General features: G+C 39.9%; 1 protein-coding gene across 7 annotated transcripts in view; it reads right to left on the reverse strand.

Annotated features, from left to right (window-relative positions):
- Positions 1 to 2,425: 2,425 nt before the first annotated feature.
- LOC139752886 (protein lin-54 homolog) overlaps positions 2,426 to 18,741 on the reverse strand; it is a 111,070-nt gene continuing 94,754 nt past the window's right edge. For all 7 annotated transcript variants that reach the window (XM_071668912.1, XM_071668913.1, XM_071668907.1 and 4 more), the window contains one exon: positions 2,426 to 15,159. In XM_071668912.1, the coding sequence (XP_071525013.1) occupies positions 15,138 to 15,159 (22 nt within the window). In that variant the 3' untranslated portion in view covers positions 2,426 to 15,137. The remainder of the gene's footprint in view (positions 15,160 to 18,741) is intronic.

Raw genomic sequence — 18,741 nt, forward strand, 5'->3', positions numbered from 1 at the left:
TTTTACTACAAGTACCACCAAGAACTGCTCTAGTAAGTATAGTGCAGCTTCTGTGCATAAAACTTATTGCACTGCTACACTGTGTTTTATTACTGTACATACAATTAGTACATTCAACATTTAAAAGAAGATACAGCACTATATATTTTGTGTCTGAATAATGAGGTTGCTCTGGACTATCATTAGATTTATCAGACTAGACATACAATATACATAACAAGGGTCTGATATAACAAACCAATTAGATATGTCTGAAAAATGGATCTATCAAACAAGGCTTTCCTATAATTTATCCAAGATAACAAGGGTTTTCTATATTCTTGATAAATGTATACACATTCTAAAAAGATGTGTACAGCTTCTGCTGAAAAACTGAAGTACACTGAACTAATGCTCCTCTGTGCTTCAAAGTAAGAGACTTGCAGGGACAGCCAAAATCTTGGTATCAGTAGGTCTCTCTCTCTCTCTCTCTCTCTCTCTCTCTCTCTCTCTCTCTCTCTCTCTCTCTCTCTCTCTCTCTCTCATTCAATGCTGAAAAGAGATGCACACTGTGACTTATTAGAGTACCAAGATCCCTGTGTAGGCCTACAAAGAGAAATCCTCAGGCTCAAATATAAATAACTTTGTTTATATTCAGCCTTTTGGGTGAAGCCTTCACTACACATATGCCACACAACTGATTTACGGCACCCAAACTAGGAGTTACAAAAACATTATCATAAACTTCTTCCTTGTGTATCCCACCATAACATCAGTAGACTAGTTGGGATACGATGCTGTATGAACTGGTCTGTGATTATATCCTCTAATCATGACTCAAGGATACAAACTGATTTCGTTTTCCACTCCTATAAATAACACAATCCAATCAAGCACTACTGCCTATAATGGTGCTGATGGCTACCACTTCACTGTCATCATAGTAGAATCTAAACTTCAGGGGGTTTTGATCATTTGGATCAGCTCACCATCAATCAGTATATCAACACCATACCTGCCAGGGCATGGGAACTTTGGATCAGCTCACTATCAATCAGTATATCAACACCATACCTGCTAGGACATGGGAACTTTTTAGAAACAATGACAGCTAATAATTATCTTTCGTATCTCAACATTAACTAAAGGAATGAGAAAGACTTGTTTAACAAGACCTTTGTGGTACAACTAGAGCTTTAAGTTCCATATACCATGTACTACCTGAAAAAGTATAAGCCCTAAAAGAAAGCAAAAAACCTTAGAAATGATAGAACACTCCCACTCCTAAGGTTAGACAATGTCGAAAATGGTTAAGATAGCTAGGCGTAAAACCTTTTGAGTGACTTCTCGCATCAAAAATCCTAAAATCATCAAGGGGATTCCCAATATGATATTAACAGGCACAACCCATCCAAGACAACCGGGAAAACCCAATCTAAGTTGCTCCAGAAAGCAATCTCTTCTATACAAATAATTATTTGATATTAGTCTTGGCCCTCCTGGTCTCAATCTGCTGGAGGCTCTGATTCCCCATTATTGCTTAAAGACATAGCAATAATCAAGGGGTCAATCTACAAGATTAGTGGGCTAATCTATCCCAAATTGCTCACCATGATGACTTTGCAAGAAATTATTTTCCACAAAAAGCTCCTATTGCTCCTACCACCTTTGAAAAAAAAACCTCTGTTACAGAGAAAGACTCCTTTACCTAAGGAACAGGCTCAAGGAGCCTTTTAACTACTGAAATATCAATTAAGGTCAAATGGGGCTTTTGACACTGGTTGGCACAACAACATTCTCGTTCTCCTTAATGCCTTTCACCCCACATGTATTTAACAGTAGCAGCCTACAACCCTCCAGCCAATGAGCAACCTCCAATTAGCAATGATGTCATTGTCCCACTCGCTGAAATGTTGGGCACACATAATTCTTAGATCCCCAGATGATGCAGATGTTTAACTTCAACCTCCCTTCATTTTCCTGGATCTCCATCCTGCCATGTAAGAGAAATCCTTTCCTGCTGTTTTTTACCCAAATCTATCAAAGGTTTTCAGTGTAGAGGCCCCCCTTTGAATCCTGCTGTTTTTTTTTCCCAAATCTATCAGAGGTTTTTGATGTAAAGGCATCTTAACCTCACCAAAAGTCAGGAGGTTAAAGAATCCTAGGTCCGAGAGGCATTAGAGATTCTCAAAGCTTACAAGACAAACTGATCCTGGATTTCAAAGCAAAACACAAGCAGTTGCCAGATTTTGTGCCAGATTTCTGGGCCTAACTCAAAACCATATATCAAAAGATTAAGAATGTAGTGTATAAATGGTGCACCACAGTGTCCCTTATAGTGCATACATAAATTCATCTTTCTCATACATCCAACAAAAATCTGAGAAATCCAATATAAATGTTTCACAGCTGAGTGGCAATAAATGCATGAAACTAAAACACAAAGTAACATTTCCTCAGATTTAATCTAATGTCAGGCACAAAGAAATAAAATTAACCCAGCTAAAGCTCCAATTAACCTTCATTCCACCTCTCTCTCTCTCTCCCATAAATAAATAATAAAAATAATCTAAAACTTTACATGATAGTGCATAACTCTAAGTCAAGCTTTACAGAAACATTATGATAAAACATTGTACTTCACAGTATCTCTAACAAATATACAATACTCCCAACCACTTTTTAAATATTTGGCAAAAGAAGATTTGAGACAGAGGAATTTAATCTTTTAGAACCCATGTAAAATATTAGGTCAAATAAAACAGATTAAAGCAATCAGTCTACAGATCTACATCAGTGAATTGTATCAAAAATCACAGTATATTATCTTCAAGAATTTCATTTCAGTATATAAGCTAGACATAAATTAATCTCACCCTGGCGTAAATATCATGATTCTATTCATACTCAAAATCAAATTTGGGTAAAGTGCTGATGATGCAGCCATCTTTTACAATATTCTGACTATATTTACCATTGCTTTAGCCAAAACATACTTTACAACACACTGAAAGATGAAGGCGAATGTATTACATTTCAATGTTTAAGATGTAACTTATTGCACTTCTGAGTGGAGTAATGGACAAACAACTAAACAGCGGGGATGGAGTGGTTAACACAAACCTTGTAAGCGACACAGATTGTGAAATGACTAGAAAAATAATACCTTGCATTATGCCCTAAAATGGCTAATTTTGCTTTAACTTTAATGAATACCTAAATGATAACCCATGCAAGATATTTTTGCTAATCGTGTCACAAGTATATTTGTAGGGAATGGATATGATATGAGAAATAATAAATCTCTGAAAGAAATATACAAACAAAACTATCATTATTAATCAAAAATGTATATATCAATCTATTCTCAGTAAAATGTATGAATACATAAAATCTCCTAGTCTTGCTACCACTGAGTTTTGCAGCTTTATGCCATTTAATGCATTAAGCCAGGTATAACACATGGGTCACACTGTTGGCATCATGCTCACTGGAAGAAAACATAAAAAAACTTGTTGGGTTTAATTTTTGTATAAAATGAGCAAAACACTTATTTGAAAATCCATATCATAAATAGTACTCAAGGGAGTCTACAATTTAGTATTAAATAGCAAATTAAAAAGCAGTTTTTAATGTTGTTCCAGAAACAAATATTCTAAATAAAAATCATTGTTGCTTCTTTACTCAATGACAGAAAAGTGTTCAAAGCATACTTAAAGCTTGAACACTACCAACTACTTTGTATAATACAATAACAAAAGCTCCTGCATCAAGTATAAGGGAGGAAGCCCATATAACACTTCAAAGAGTAACAGATGTGACTATAGCCAAAAATACAAATACATTAGCCAATTAAAATTAGATTTTTCTTTAGCAAACAGAATATATATTCTATTAGAAAAAAATACAAGTTATAGGCCTTATTTTCAATAAGATACATTCAATTAAATATCTTTCTAAACCGAGTCTCAGTATTAATTTCCAGCTGTAAGGGGTTTGGATGTACCAACAGCATAAGAATTAAGTTGAAGATAATATCACAATCAAGAAAGTAAATTTCATGTACTGGTATCTTACAAACTTGTATAAGCCTGACAAAACACACTCAATATTCCAAAATAATGATGATATAATTCATACTGTACCAATGATTAAGTTCTTAAGGGTCATTAACAGGTACTTTAAGTGTTCCTGCATCCAACAACTTGCTGACAATGATTCAATATATTTCACATGTGCAGGCCCTTTCAAGCTAATACCAATATTACCACATCTGCTGAAGAGTGTGCCAAAGAGGTTTGGACATATGGAGAGCATGAGTAAGGAGAGGTTGACAAACAGGGTTTTATATGTCTGAGATGAGATAAGGAAATGGACACCAAAATGGATATGGATGGATCCAGTGAAAAAAACATTTGTTGTGGCCTGAACATGCAGAAGGGTGAAAGGCGTGCATGGGATAGAGTGAACTGGAATGATGTGGTGCACAAACGGCCATCATGCTGTCAATGGGCTGAACCAGGGTATGTAAAGCAGCTGGAGGAAACAATAGAAAGGCATCTGGGGCTTGGCTGTGGATAGGAGGCTGTGGTTTTGGTGCAGTGCAAATGACAGCTAGAAAATAGATATGAGCAAATGCAGTCTTCCTTCGTCTGATCCTGGCATTACCTTGTTAAAGAAGAAAACGATGGACAAGTGTGAATAAATATATGCCACAGCCACTGCCATAAGGGAGTTCCTGGAGGGGAATAGGCATCAAAGAGATAGACAGATAGATAGACAGTTATATATATCATTTTATTATTATACTTAATCGCTGTCTCCCGCATCATCGAGGTAGCACAAAGAAACAGATGAGGAACAGTCCAACCCACCCACGCACACATGTATATACATAAACGCCCATACATGCATATATATACATGCAAAGACATATACATATTCATACTTGCCGCCTTCATCCATTCCTGTTGCCACCCCACCACACATGAAATAGCATGCCCCCCCCCCCCAGCGAGGTAGCGCCAGGGAAAGACAAAAAGGCCACATTCATTCACGCTCAGCCTCTAGCTGTCATGTGTAATGCACTGAAACCACAGCTCCCTCTCCACATCCAGGCTCCACAGACCTTTCCATGGTTTACCCCAAATGCTTCACATTCCCTGGTTCAATCCACTGACAACACATCGACCCTGGTATAACACATCATTCCAATTCACTCTATTCCTTGCACACCTTTCACCCTCCTGTATGTTCAGGCCCCAATCGCTCAAAATCTTTTTCACTCCATCCTTCCATCTCCAACTTGGTCTCCCACAATTCAGTAGTTCATACAATTTTATCTAACGTAATTAAATAAAATTGTATGACCTACTGAAGTGCTATTTCACCTTCATACTATCATCATGGACAAGTGTAAGTATGAAGATATGATCATATCTACATACATACATAGGGGATAGGGGAGAAAGAATACTTCCCACGTATTCCCTACGTGTTGTAGAATGCAACTAAAAGGGGAGGCAGCAGTAGGCTGGAAATCCTCCCCTCCTGTTTTCACTTTTCCAAAAGAAGGAACTGAGAAGGGGAACAAGTGAGGATATTCACTCAAAGGCTCAGTCCTCTGTCCTTAATGGTACCTCGCTAATGCAGGAAATAGGGAATATGTATGAAAAACATACATTAAATATTATATTTATCATACTTAATCGCTGTCTCCTGAGTTAGAGAGGAAGTGCAGGGAAACAGATGAGGAATGGCCCAACCTACAAACATATACATAAATGTCCATGCACGCACATATACATACATGGACAATTCAACATATACATACACAAACATATACATATATATACATGTACATATTCATACTTGCTGCCTTCATCCATTCCCGTCACCACCCTGCCACACACGAAATAGCATTCTTCCCCAGCAAGGTAGCGCCAGGGAAAGACAAAAAGGCCACATTCGTTCACACTCAGTCTCTAGCTGTCATGTGTAATGCACCAAAACCACAGCTCCCTTTCCACATCCAGGCCCCACAGACCTTTCCAGAAGCTTCACATGCCCTGGTTCAGTCCACTGACAGCATGTCGACCCCGGTATACCATGTTGTTCCAATTCACTCTATTCCTTGCACGCCTTTCACCCTCCTGCATGTCCAAGCCCCGATCACTCAAAATCTTTTTCACTCCATTCATCCACCTTCAATATGGTCTACCGCTTCTCCTTCCTTCCACCTCTGACACATATATCTTCTATGTCAATCTTTCCTCACTCATTCTTTCCATGTGTCCAAACCATTTCAACACACCCTCTTCTGCTCTCTCAACCACACTCTTTTTATTACCACAGATCTCTCTTACCCTTTCATTACTTGGTCAAAACACCTCACACCATATGTTGTCCTCAAACATTTCATTTCCAACACATCCACCCTCCTCCGCACAACCCTATCTATAGCCCATGCCCACAACGACATAACATTGCAGGTTTGAAGACTATATTGAGGAGGCGAGGGTGGAGATTTGTAGAGGTTTTAGGAAAAGAGGAATCAATATCAATGAGAAAAGGCTGGTAAAAGTAAGTGAGTTTGTGAAAGACTTATGTGAAGAAATATCATAAGACTGAGTGTAGATTGGCAAAAGGTGAGAGTAAATGAAGCAAAGGAAGTGGGTACGGAATGTGAGGGATTTGAGGAAGCAGTGACGGCATGTGCGAGAGAAGCAAGTAGCATGCGAATTGTGGGAGGTGGGCAGATAAGAAAGGGTAGTGAGTGGTTATATGAAGTGATAAAGTTGCTAGTGAAAGGGAAAAGGGAGGCATATGGGCAGTATTTACAGGGAGGGGGTGCAATTGATTGGGGATGTATAAGGGAAAGCAGCATGAGGTCAAAAGGAAGGTTGAAAAGGAGGGCAACTGAGAGTTGGGGTGAGTGAGTATCAATAAACTTTAGGGAGAATAAGGTGTTTTGGAAGGATTATAGTAATATGGGAAAAACAAGAGAACAAATAGGAACTTGGTGATGAGGACAAAAAGGTAAGAGATAACAGGTAGTAAGTGAGGGAGAGATAGAGTGAGTATTTTGAAGGACTGCTGAATCTGTTTGATGATCGGGTAGCAGATGTAGGGTGTTTGGGTCCAAGTGCAAGAGTCATAGAAAGTAGTTTCATGAAGAGAGAAGAGGAGGTGAAAGCCTTATGTAAAATGAATAAGGCAAGTCAGCTGGAGTGGATGATACTTGAAGCTGAATTTATCAAAAATGGGGGTGACTGTAATGCTGACTGATTAATTAGGATTTTTAATACATGTATGGACCATGGTGAGGTTCCTGAGGATTGGTGGAATGCATGTATAGAGCCACTGTATAAAGGCAAAGGGTATAAAGGTGAGTGTTCGAATTACAGAGGTAAAAGTTTATTGTGTGTACCTGCTAAGTAGTTTGGGCTAGTGATTGAGAGTGAAGGCATACACAGAGCAAAGGACTTGGAAGGAGCAGTGTGGTTTCATTGGAGGTAAAGGATGTGTGACTCAGGTATCTATTTTCAAGAATGTGTGTGGGTAATACTGAGAGAAACAGATGGATTTGTATGTGGCATTTATAAATCTGGAGAAAACATATGATAGGGTTGATAAAGAAGCCCTGGAGGAAAGCTGCTAGAAGTGGTGGGAAATTTTCATTAAGAGTGTAAGGCATATGCATGAGTAGGAAGAGAGAAATATAGATGGTTTCATGAGAAGGTTGGTCAACCACAGGGGTGTGTGATGTCACCATAGTTGTTTGATTTGTTTATGGATTGAGTAGAGGAAGGTTAATGCAGGAGTTTTGGAGTGAGAGGTGAGTATGAAGTCTGTAGGAGATGAGAGGACCTGGGAAATGAGTTAGTTGTTTGCTGATGATATAGCAACAGTGCAATAATGGCAGTATGAAACTGCAGAAGGTGACTAAGTCTGGAAGAGTTTGTGAAAACTAGAGAATAAATGTAAATAAAAGCATGGTTAACAGGCTTAGCAGGGTTGAGGGACTGGTTACTAGGGGAGTGAATTTGATCAAGGAATGAATGGGTAAGAGACTGGCATGGTAATAAAAAGAGTGTGGTTGTGAGAGCTGAAGAGGGTGTGCTGAAATGGTTTGGACACAGGGAAGGAATAAGTGAAAAAAGGTTGACATAGAGGATATATGTGTAAAAAGTGGAAGGGACAAGGAATACAGGAAGACCAAACTGAAGATGGAAGGATAAAGTGAAAATGATTTAGAGTAATAGGGGCCTGAACATGTAGGAAGATAAAAGGTCTGCACGGGATTGCATGAATTGGAACGATGTGGATGATGTCAAATACAGGGGTTGACACGTTGTCAGTGGATTGAACTGGGGCACATGACACGTCCAGGGTAAACCATGGAAAGGTCAGTGGGGCCTGGTTGCAGATAGGGAGCTATAGTTTCAGTGCATTACTCATGAGAGTTAGAGAATGGATGTGAACGGATGCAGCCTTTCTTCGTCAGTTCTTGGAGCTACCTTGCCAACACAAAAAATTGCAATCAATTATAATATAGTAGTTCCAACAATATCATAAGGTTGCCAAGCATGGGCTATGGATAGGGTTGTACAGAGGAAGGTGGATATGTTGGATGATGTTTGAGGACAATATGTGTTGTGAGGTGGTTTGATCGAGCAAGTAATGAAAGGGTAAGTGAGATGTGTGGAAATAAAAAGAGTGTCGTTGAAAGAGCAGAAGAGGGTGCGTTGAAATGGACATATGGAGAGAATGAGTGAGGAAAGGTTGACAAAGAGGATATATGTGTCAGAGGCGGAGGGAACAAGAAGTGGGAGACCAAGGTGGAGAAGGAAGGATGGAGTGAAAAAGACTTAGAGTGATTGGTGCCTGAACTTACAGGAGGCTGAGAGGCGTGCAAGGAACACAATAAATTGGAAAATTGTGGTATACTGGGGTTGACTTGCTGTCATTGGACAGAACCATAGCATGTGAAACATCTGGTGTAAACCATGGAAACATCTGTGGGGCCTGGATGTGTATAGGGAGCTGAGGTTTCGGTGCATTACACATGACAGATAAAGACTGAGTGTGAACGAATGTGGCCCTTTTGTCTTTTCCTGGCTCTATCTTGCTGGAGGGGGAATGGGTGATGTTTCCCGTGTGGCGGTATGGCAACAGGAATGGATGAAGGCAACGAGTATGAAAATGTACATATGTATATATGTATATGTCTGTGCATGTATATGTGCATGTATGGGCATTTATGTATATATATATGTGTATATGAGTGGTTGGGCCATATATGCATATATCCCTGGGGATAGGGGAAAAAGAATACCTCCCACATATTCCCTGCGTGTTGTAGTAGTCGACTAAAAGGGGAGGGGGCAGAGGGCTGGAAATCCTTCCACATGTTTGTAGTGTTCTAGTGATGGGTGATGTCTAAAGCATAAATGGGAGTGTGTGCCTTGTGTTTGTCTGGCGAATGTGGTTTCTGATAGGCATATGTACGCTGGGTTGGAGTTTAAGACTAACTAGGGAAGTATGATGTTAGTCTTACCATGTTATTTCAGAGTGTGTGTTTTATTGGTGTTCTACATGTTAGGGTTGTGGGGATCTGTGTGCAAAGGTTGCAAAAGTGTGAGGCACGAGTACGCTTTTCATTCCTACTTAGGGATTGGTGGTTATTTACAGAATGGTTTGGGTGGGATAGGTTGAGTGCTGTTGTATGCTGAGAATGTTAGGTAGGACTCTATTGGAAGGATCCCTGTTTCACAATAAAGAGGTTGAATGTTTGAGGTCATTAGGCTGCCAGTGTTTGTTCTGCTTGCACTATTCTGTGTGGTTTACAGCTCTGTTATATTTGCTTTGAGAGAGTGGAAGACCAGGAAAGTGAGGCAGTTTAAAGTGGAAAAGATGAATTGTTTTAAAGGATGTTATTTTTCTTGTTTAAATCTGGTGCCAGTTAATGTTTTGAGGGAATTTAATTTGTGTTGCTTCTGTGATGATTTTATTGGTGTAGGGGATGAATGTCATATTCATTTATTTGTATGTATATCTGTAGGTGCCACAGGGCCAATTTCTATGAAAGAATCGTCTAGTTACCTGAGACATTTCTGCGGCCAAAGGCTGTGCTACTTCCAATTATAGGAAAATGTAGACTCCCTTGGAGTGAGAATTCTTTGATGAGACAGTAATCTCAACGTTACAACTTCATCAAAGGTGACTTTTCATTTGCGGTGTACCCTCAAGCAGGTGGAGTCCAATAACACCTAAATATGATAGGGATGACAGAGAAAACTTTGAGAAAGTTCTTAAGAATATACAGTGTAGGTAGAAAACTGCTAGAGGCAGTGATCTGTTTTTATCAAGATTGTAAGGCATGTGTATGAGTAGGAACAGAGGAGAGTGAATGTTTCCAAGTGATGGTTGGTCTGTGGCAGGGGTGTGTGATGTTACCATGGTTGTCTAATTTGTTTATGGATGGGGTGGTGATGGAGGTTAATGTGTGAATCTTGGGGAGAGGGGCAAGAGTGCAGTCTGTTGAGGATGAGAGAACCTGGGAAGTGTCAGTTGCTGTTTGCTGACAATACAGCACTGATGGCAGATTTGAGTGAAACATTACAAAAAAGGGGTGACTGAGTTTGGAAGTGTGTGAATGGAGGAAGTTTACAGTAAATGTGAATAAAAGCATGGATATTAGGTTTAGCAGCGTTGAGAGACAGGTTAGTTGGGGCATGAGTTTGAAGGAGAAAAATTGGAGGAAATGAAGTGTTTTAGATACCTAGGAGTGGACATGGCAGTGGATGGAACCATGGAAGCAGAAGTGAGTCATAGGGCGGGAAGGAAGGCGAAGGTCTGGAAGCATTAAAGAATGTGTGGAAAGAGAGATCATATCTCGGAGGGCAAAAATGGGTTTGTTTGAAGATATAGCAGCCCCTTCCAATATTATATGGATGCAAGGCATGGTCTATAGATAGGGCTGTGTAGAGGAGGGTGAATGTATTAGAAATAAAATGTTTGAGAACAAAATGTGGTGTGAGGCGGCTTGATCAAGTAAGTAATGTAAACCTAAAAGAGTGTGGTTGAGAAAGCAGAAGAGGGTGTGCTAAATTGGCTTTAAGATATGGAAAGAATGAGTGAAGCAAAGTTGGCAAAGAGAATATGTGCCAAAAGTGGAAGGAATAAGGAGAATAAATGGTGTGCAAGGGATAGAGTGAATTTGAATGATATGGTATACACGGCTCAATGACCTGTCAATGGACTGAGCCAGGGCATGTGAAGCATAGAAGATAAACAAGGAAAGTGTTGTAAGGCCTGGTTGAGGATAGGGAGCTGCAGTTTTGATACATTACACAAGACAGCTAGAGAATGGATGTTTGCAGATTTGGCTGTTTTTTGTCTATTTCTGCCACTATTTCTTTAACTTTAGAAACAGCAATCAAGTATGAAGAAAAAATGATACATACAATTGTTTTTCTACACACTTGTTTGCTGTTTCCCACATCAGCAATGTAGCACCAGGAAGATACACACACAAAAAAGGCCTAATCCACTTAAATCAATGCTCCCCTACAAAACCACAGCCCCCTATCCACAACCAAGCACAACAGACCTTTCTAATGTTTCCCTGTATGTTTCAAATGCCCTGGTTCAGTCTACTGACAACACTGTGCCCCCCTGCATGCTAAACATCCCTCCAGTGCAATCTATCCCACACATGCCTTTCTCCATCGTGCATATTCAGGCCCTGAGCACTCAGTCTTATTCACTCCATCCTCCAATCTCTGATTTGGTTTCCATCTTCTTGTCCCCTCCACTACTGATACATTTATAACCCCACTGTCAACCTATTCTCACTAATTCTCTCCATATATCCAAACCATTTCAGCACACCCTATTCATCTCTTAATCATACTCTTCTCATTACAACACTTCTCTCTTACCCTATCATCATATTACTCAATCAACCCTCTTCACACCTATATTGTCCTCAAACATTTCATTCCAACACATTCACCCTCTTTTGTAAGTTATCATGTTGAGCACAAAACAATGTATCCACACAACACCATCATCAAGATTACTGTATCTTCAAACATTGTATTACCTCTCTTTCCATTCATTCCTCTATGCTCCCAAGACCTTTGCCCCTTTTCCATCCTCTGGCTCACTTCAGCTTCCATGGTTCCATTTGGTGCCATATTCATAAACAGGTATCTAAAACACTTTTCTTCTTTTAAGTTTTCTGTATTCAAATTAACACCTCAACTAACCTGTCTCTTTGCACTACTACACCTCATTACCATGCTTTCATTCACATTTACTCTTATAAATATATATACATACATAAATGCATTTGGGTGTTTAGGTCAGGTTGGTATGCAAAGTGAGTGAGTCTAGGAGAGTGGTTTGAAGAGAGAAGAGATGGTGAAGCTTTGTGTAAGATGAAATGTGGCAAGGGAGCTACAGTGGATGATATTATAGTTGACTTTCTTAAGAAAAGGGGGTGACTGTATTGCTGACTGGTAAGCTGGGATTTTTAATGCATGTATGGATCATGGTGAGGTCCCTGAGCATTAGAAGAACGAATATATAATGCCACTGTAGAAGGGGGAGAAAGGTGAGTGTTGAAACTACAGAAGTACAAATATGCTGAGTGTACCTGGTACACTGTAAGGGAGAGTAGTGAATAAGAGAGTGAAGAAATGTACAGGGCATCAGAATGTGGAGGAAAAATGTGATTACAGAAGTGGTAGAGGATAAGTATATAGGTGTTTGCCAAAAAGAATGTGAGAAATACTTAAAGAAACACATGGATTTGTATGTGGCATTTATGTTTCTGGAGAAAACATATGACAGCATTTATGGAGGTGCCTTCTGGGAGGTCTTAAGAATATACAGTGTGGTAAGAAAGCTGCTAGAAGTTTTTATCAATGGTGGAGGGCAAGTGTCTGAGTAGGATGAAAGGAAAGTGAGTGGTCCCAGGTGAAGGTTGGTCTACAGTATGGGAATATGATCTCACCACAGCTGTTTAATTTGTTTATAGATAGGGTGGTGAAGGAGATAAATGCAACTCTTGGAGAGAGCCACAGGGACCCTGGGAAGAAAGTCAGTTGTTGTTTGCTGATGATACAGCACTGGAGGCTGATTCAGGTGAGAAACTGCAGAAGTTGGTGACTGAACTTAAAAGAGTGTGTGATAAGAACAAGTTGAGGAGAATAAATGGAATTAAATAAAATTATGAAGCATAGCCAGAAAACGGAACAAGTAAGCTGGGGTGTCAGTTTGGACTGAGAAAATTTGGAAGTGAAGTGTTTTAGATTGCAGCAAATGAAATGATGGAAACAAAAGTGAGAGATAGGATGAGTGATGGCAAAGGTTCTGAAAGTACAGAAGAATGTGTGGAAAGAGAAGAAGTTGAAGAAATGTTATGTGGATGCAAGAGAATGGCAGTCTTGAACTGAAATATCTAAGGACACTATGTGGTGTGAAATGGCTTGAACAAAGTAAGTAATAAAAGGGTAAGAGAGACATGTGGTAATAAAAAGTGTGGTCGGGAAAGCTAAAGAGAGTGTGTTAAAATGATTTGGAGACAATGAATGAAGAGAGGCTGACAAAGAATATACATGTATTAGAAGTGGAGGGGATCAGGACAATGGAGAGACCAAATTAGAGATGGAAGGAATGAGTGAAAACGATTTTGAGTGATAAGGGCTGAACATGCAGGAGGGTGCAAGGCATGCACAGGATAGAGTGGCATGGAATGATGTAGCATACAAGGGTTGATGTGCTGTCAATGATCTGAACCAGGGTACATGAAGCAGCCAGAAAAAACACAGAAAGGTCTGTGGGGCCTGGTTTAGGATGGGGGCCTGAGGTTTTGGTGCATTAAACATGAGAGCTAGAAAATGAATGTGAGCAAATGAGACCTTTTCTTCTTCTGTTCCTGGCACTACCCTGCTGATACAGGATACAAAATAACAAATGTTTTTTCCATAACTGATCACTGTTTCCCAGACTAACAAGGTAGCACCTGGAACAGACAAAGAAAGGCTGCATCTGCTCATGTGCATTCCCTAGCTGTCGTGTGTAATGCACCATAACCACAGCTCCCCATCTACAACTAGGCCCTCAGACCTTTCCATGGTTACCAAAACCACAGCTTCCTATCTATAACTAGGCCCTCAGACCTTTCCATGGTTTATCCCAAGCTCTACACATGCCGTGGTTCAGTCCATTGACAGCATGTCAACACAAGTAAATTAAATCATTCCAATTCACTATATCCTGTGCATGCCTTTCATTCCTCCTGTATATTCAGACCCCAAACACTCAATATTGTTTTCATTCCATCCTTCCATCTCCAATTTGGTCTCCTTGTTCTTGTTCCCTCCAACTGTATGTGTTACCAGACTCTGCCTGCCAGTGGTTACACCACAAATGAAAAGTCACCTTTGTAGAGGCTGTATCACCATTAGCTGATAAAACAGAATACATACTGCCTTGTCAAAGGATTTCTTACTTCATAGGAGTTAATCCTGCCCATGCTACTGAGTGTAACACTGCCTCAGAACTGCAGAAACCCCTGGTTATGGAGGTCCTAGGGTAATAGCCCCAGGATCCTTTGTTTACAAGGGTCCTATGGATATTTAATAATAATAATAATAATAATATATATATATATATATATATATATACATATATACTTTGACCTTTTTTAATATAGGAAGACTGAATGATGTGCAATTAGTCTACAAAAAAAAAAGAAAATTATTTTGAAAAAAAAGTGTGTTTCATTCTAAGCTTTAAGTGATATCTGTGTAAATTTCTTTGTAAGAACAACATTCCAATCACTGAAATTAAAAGTTGTCAGAAGTATACCATATCCAAAAAGTTAACTCTAATGATTTGGACAATTCTCTAAAAGATGAAATGAAAAGACTTGGAGGAGTATGCATAGTTTTACAGAACATTTTAGCACTATTTCAAATGGTAATGCTTTGCCACAGATATCAATAAGAACAACACCCTGACTGACTTAAGTATGCCAAGCATTATCCCAGCCAGATGCAGAAACTTGAAAATATATATTTCTTTAATTTAATCTATTTACATGACTTTTAAAATCTTAATAATATACAACCATGAGTCTCCTCTTATGCTACGTATCTCCCAATCCTGAAAAAATAAAAGGAAAAATCATCAGTAACTAGTGAACTTGAAAATACAACTATATGTGCAATCTCCTACTTCTAATAGATGGGGAGGGAGTTTTACACTTGTTGGGCTCCATCTCATGAACCTTCTCAACTATATATGACTTTTTAGACTTCCATATACTGTCTGCACTTATCATTTCATCATTATGTCTATACCATTCATCTGCTACATCTAATACCTTTGTTTTTTTGGATAACTGAACTTAAGTATATTCTAGTTCTGGCCTTATGTACGATGTGAACCTAATGAATATTTCCTTATCCATAAACTTGAATGCAATTCTTATCTAGCAGACATTTAGTCTCAAATTGTGGGACTCTGGCAACAGGTCAGAGACATGTCGACTTCCAAGACTTTCTCATGTACAGGTTCCTCCACGTCATTTTGAGCTGGATCAGTGTTTCTCAGCCCGATTTGCACATAGACCACCCACCTTTGGGTCTTTTTTCATTGTGACATTGTAATATCCCTGCAGGTGTAAACAGACAAGAGACATAGGGATTCACTTTTGCTCACAAATAACAATTACAAGGGTAAAAAGAAAAAGTCTAGGTATCAGGGCCATTTCTATTTCCTTTTGGTGCATATGTTCATTCACAGTCTAGTCTTATTCCTGAGCAAAAAAATTCTGTTAATTCAGCATGGACAGTTTATGATTCCCCTGAAAAGCCCCTTGCAGCCAGCCCTCTGAGAGGTCACAACCCACTGTTTGAGAAATACTATGGACCTTCATGGTGTACCAGTCAATCGTTCCTGACGATAGTGCATTCATGGGCTACCTTGGGTCAAGTACATACATTCGAATCCTTCTTGCAGCAGTCAATCATTTCATAAACCAACCCTTGGTTGGTTGATAAAATGGATACCTGGCTCTGGATACAATATATATGGTATTCCATGTGTGGCGAGGTGGCGATGGGAATGAATAAAGGCAGACAGTGTGAATTGTGTGCATGGGTATATATGTATGTGTCTGTGTGTGTATATATATGTGTACATTGAGATGTATAGGTATTTATATTTGCGTGTGTGGACGTGCATGTATATACATGTGTATGGGGGTGGGTTGGGCCATTTCTTTCGTCTGTTTCCTTGCGCTACCTCGCAAACCCGGGAGACAGCGACAAAGCAAAATAAATAAATATAAATAAATATATATACATATATACCAGGGTCGATGTGCTGTCAATGGACTGAACCAGGGTGTGTGAAGCATCTGAGGTAAACCATGGAAAGTTCTGTGGGGCCTGGATGTGGAAAGGGAGCTGTGGTTTCAGTGCATTAACATGACAGCTAGAGACTGAGTGTGAATGAATGGGGCCTTTGTTGTCTTTTCCTAGCGCTACCTCGCACACATGCAGGGGGAGGGGGTTGTTATTTCATGTGTGGCGGGGTGGCGACAGGAATGAATAAGGCAGACAGAATGAATTATGTACATGTGTATATATGTATGTCTGTGTGTGTATATATATGTATACATTGAGATGTATAGGTATGCATATTTGCGTGTGTGGACGTGTATGTATATACATGTGTATGTGGGTGGGTTGGGCAATTCTTTTGTCTGTTTCCTTGCGCTACCTCGCAAACGCAGGAGACAGCGACAAAGCAAAATAAAATAAAATAAATATAAATAAACATAAACATATATGTTATTCTTTTTTATCATACTTTGTCGCTGTCTCCTGCGTTAGCGAGGCAGTGCAAGGAAACAGACGTAAGAATGGCCCAACCCACCCACATACACATGTATATTAATAAACGCCCAAACACACACAAATACATACCTATACATTTCAACGTATACATACACAGACATATACTGTGGTTTCGGTGCATTATACATGACAGCTAGAGACCGAGTGTGAATGAATGTGGCCTTTGTTGTCTTTTTCTAGTGCTACCTCACACGCATGTAGGGGGAGGGGGGTGTCATTTCATGTGTGGCGGGGTGGCGACGGGAATGAATAAAGGCAGCAAGTATGAATTATGTACATGTGTATATATGTATATGTCTGTCTGTATATATATATATATATATATATAGAGATGCTCTGTGGAAGGTATTAAGAATATATGGTGTGGGAGGCAAGTTGTTAGAAGCAGTGAAAAGTTTTTATCGAGGATGTAAGGCATGTGTACGTGTAGGAAGAGAGGAAAGTGATTGGTTCTCAGTGAATGTAGGTTTGCGGCAGGGGTGTGTGATGTCTCCATGGTTGTTTAATTTGTTTATGGATGGGGTTGTTAGGGAGGTAAATGCAAGAGTCTTGGAAAGAGGGGCAAGTATGAAGTCTGTTGGGGATGAGAGAGCTTGGGAAGTGAGTCAGTTGTTGTTCGCTGATGATACAGCGCTGGTGGCGGATTCATGTGAGAAACTGCAGAAGCTGGTGACGGAGTTTGGTAAAGTGTGTGGAAGAAGAAAGTTAAGAGTAAATGTGAATAAGAGCAAGGTTATTAGGTACAGTAGGGTTGAGGGTCAAGTCAATTGGGAGGTGAGTTTGAATGGTGAAAAACTGGAGGAAGTGAAGTGTTTTAGATATCTGGGAGTGGATCTGTCAGCGGATGGAACCATGGAAGCGGAAGTGGATCATAGGGTGGGGGAGGGGGCGAAAATTTTGGGAGCCTTGAAAAATGTGTGGAAGTCGAGAACATTATCCCGGAAAGCAAAAATGGGTATGTTTGAAGGAATAGTGGTTCCAACAATGTTGTATGGTTGCGAGGCGTGGGCTATGGATAGAGTTGTGCGCAGGAGGATGGATGTGCTGGAAATGAGATGTTTGAGGACAATGTGTGGTGTGAGGTGGTTTGATCGAGTAAGTAACGTAAGGGTAAGAGAGATGTGTGGAAATAAAAAGAGCGTGGTTGAGAGAGCAGAAGAGGGTGTTTTAAAATGGTTTGGGCACATGGAGAGAATGAGTGAGGAAAGATTGACCAAGAGGATATATGTGTCGGAGGTGGAGGGAACGAGGAGAAGAGGGAGACCAAATTGGAGGTGGAAAGATGGAGTGAAAAAGATTTTGTGTGATCGGGGCCTGAACATGCAGGAGGGTGAAAGGAGGGCAAGGAATAGAGTGAATTGGAGCGATGTGGTATACCGGGGTTGACGTGCTGTCAGTGGATTGAATCAAGGCATGTGAAGCGTCCGGGGTAAACCATGGAAAGCTGTGTAGGTATGTATATTTGTGTGTGTGGACGTGTGTATGTACATGTGTATGGGGGGGGTTGGGCCATTTCTTTCGTCTGTTTTCCTTCCGCTACCTCGCAAACGCGGGAGACAGCGACAAAGTATGAAAAAAAAAAATGAATATATATATATATATATATATATATATATATATATATATATATATATATATATATATATCATCCCTGGGGATAGGGGAGAAAGAATAATTCCCACATATTCCCTGCATGTTGTAGAAGGCAGCTAAAAGGGGAGGGAGCGGATGCTGGAAATCCTCCTCTCTCGTTTTTTTAATTTTCTAAAGGAAGGAACAGAGAAGGGGGCCAGGTGAGGATATTCCCTCAAAGGCCCAGTCC

Source organism: Panulirus ornatus, chromosome 13, assembly GCF_036320965.1.
Source record: "Panulirus ornatus isolate Po-2019 chromosome 13, ASM3632096v1, whole genome shotgun sequence".
Lineage (NCBI taxonomy): Eukaryota > Metazoa > Arthropoda > Malacostraca > Decapoda > Palinuridae > Panulirus > Panulirus ornatus.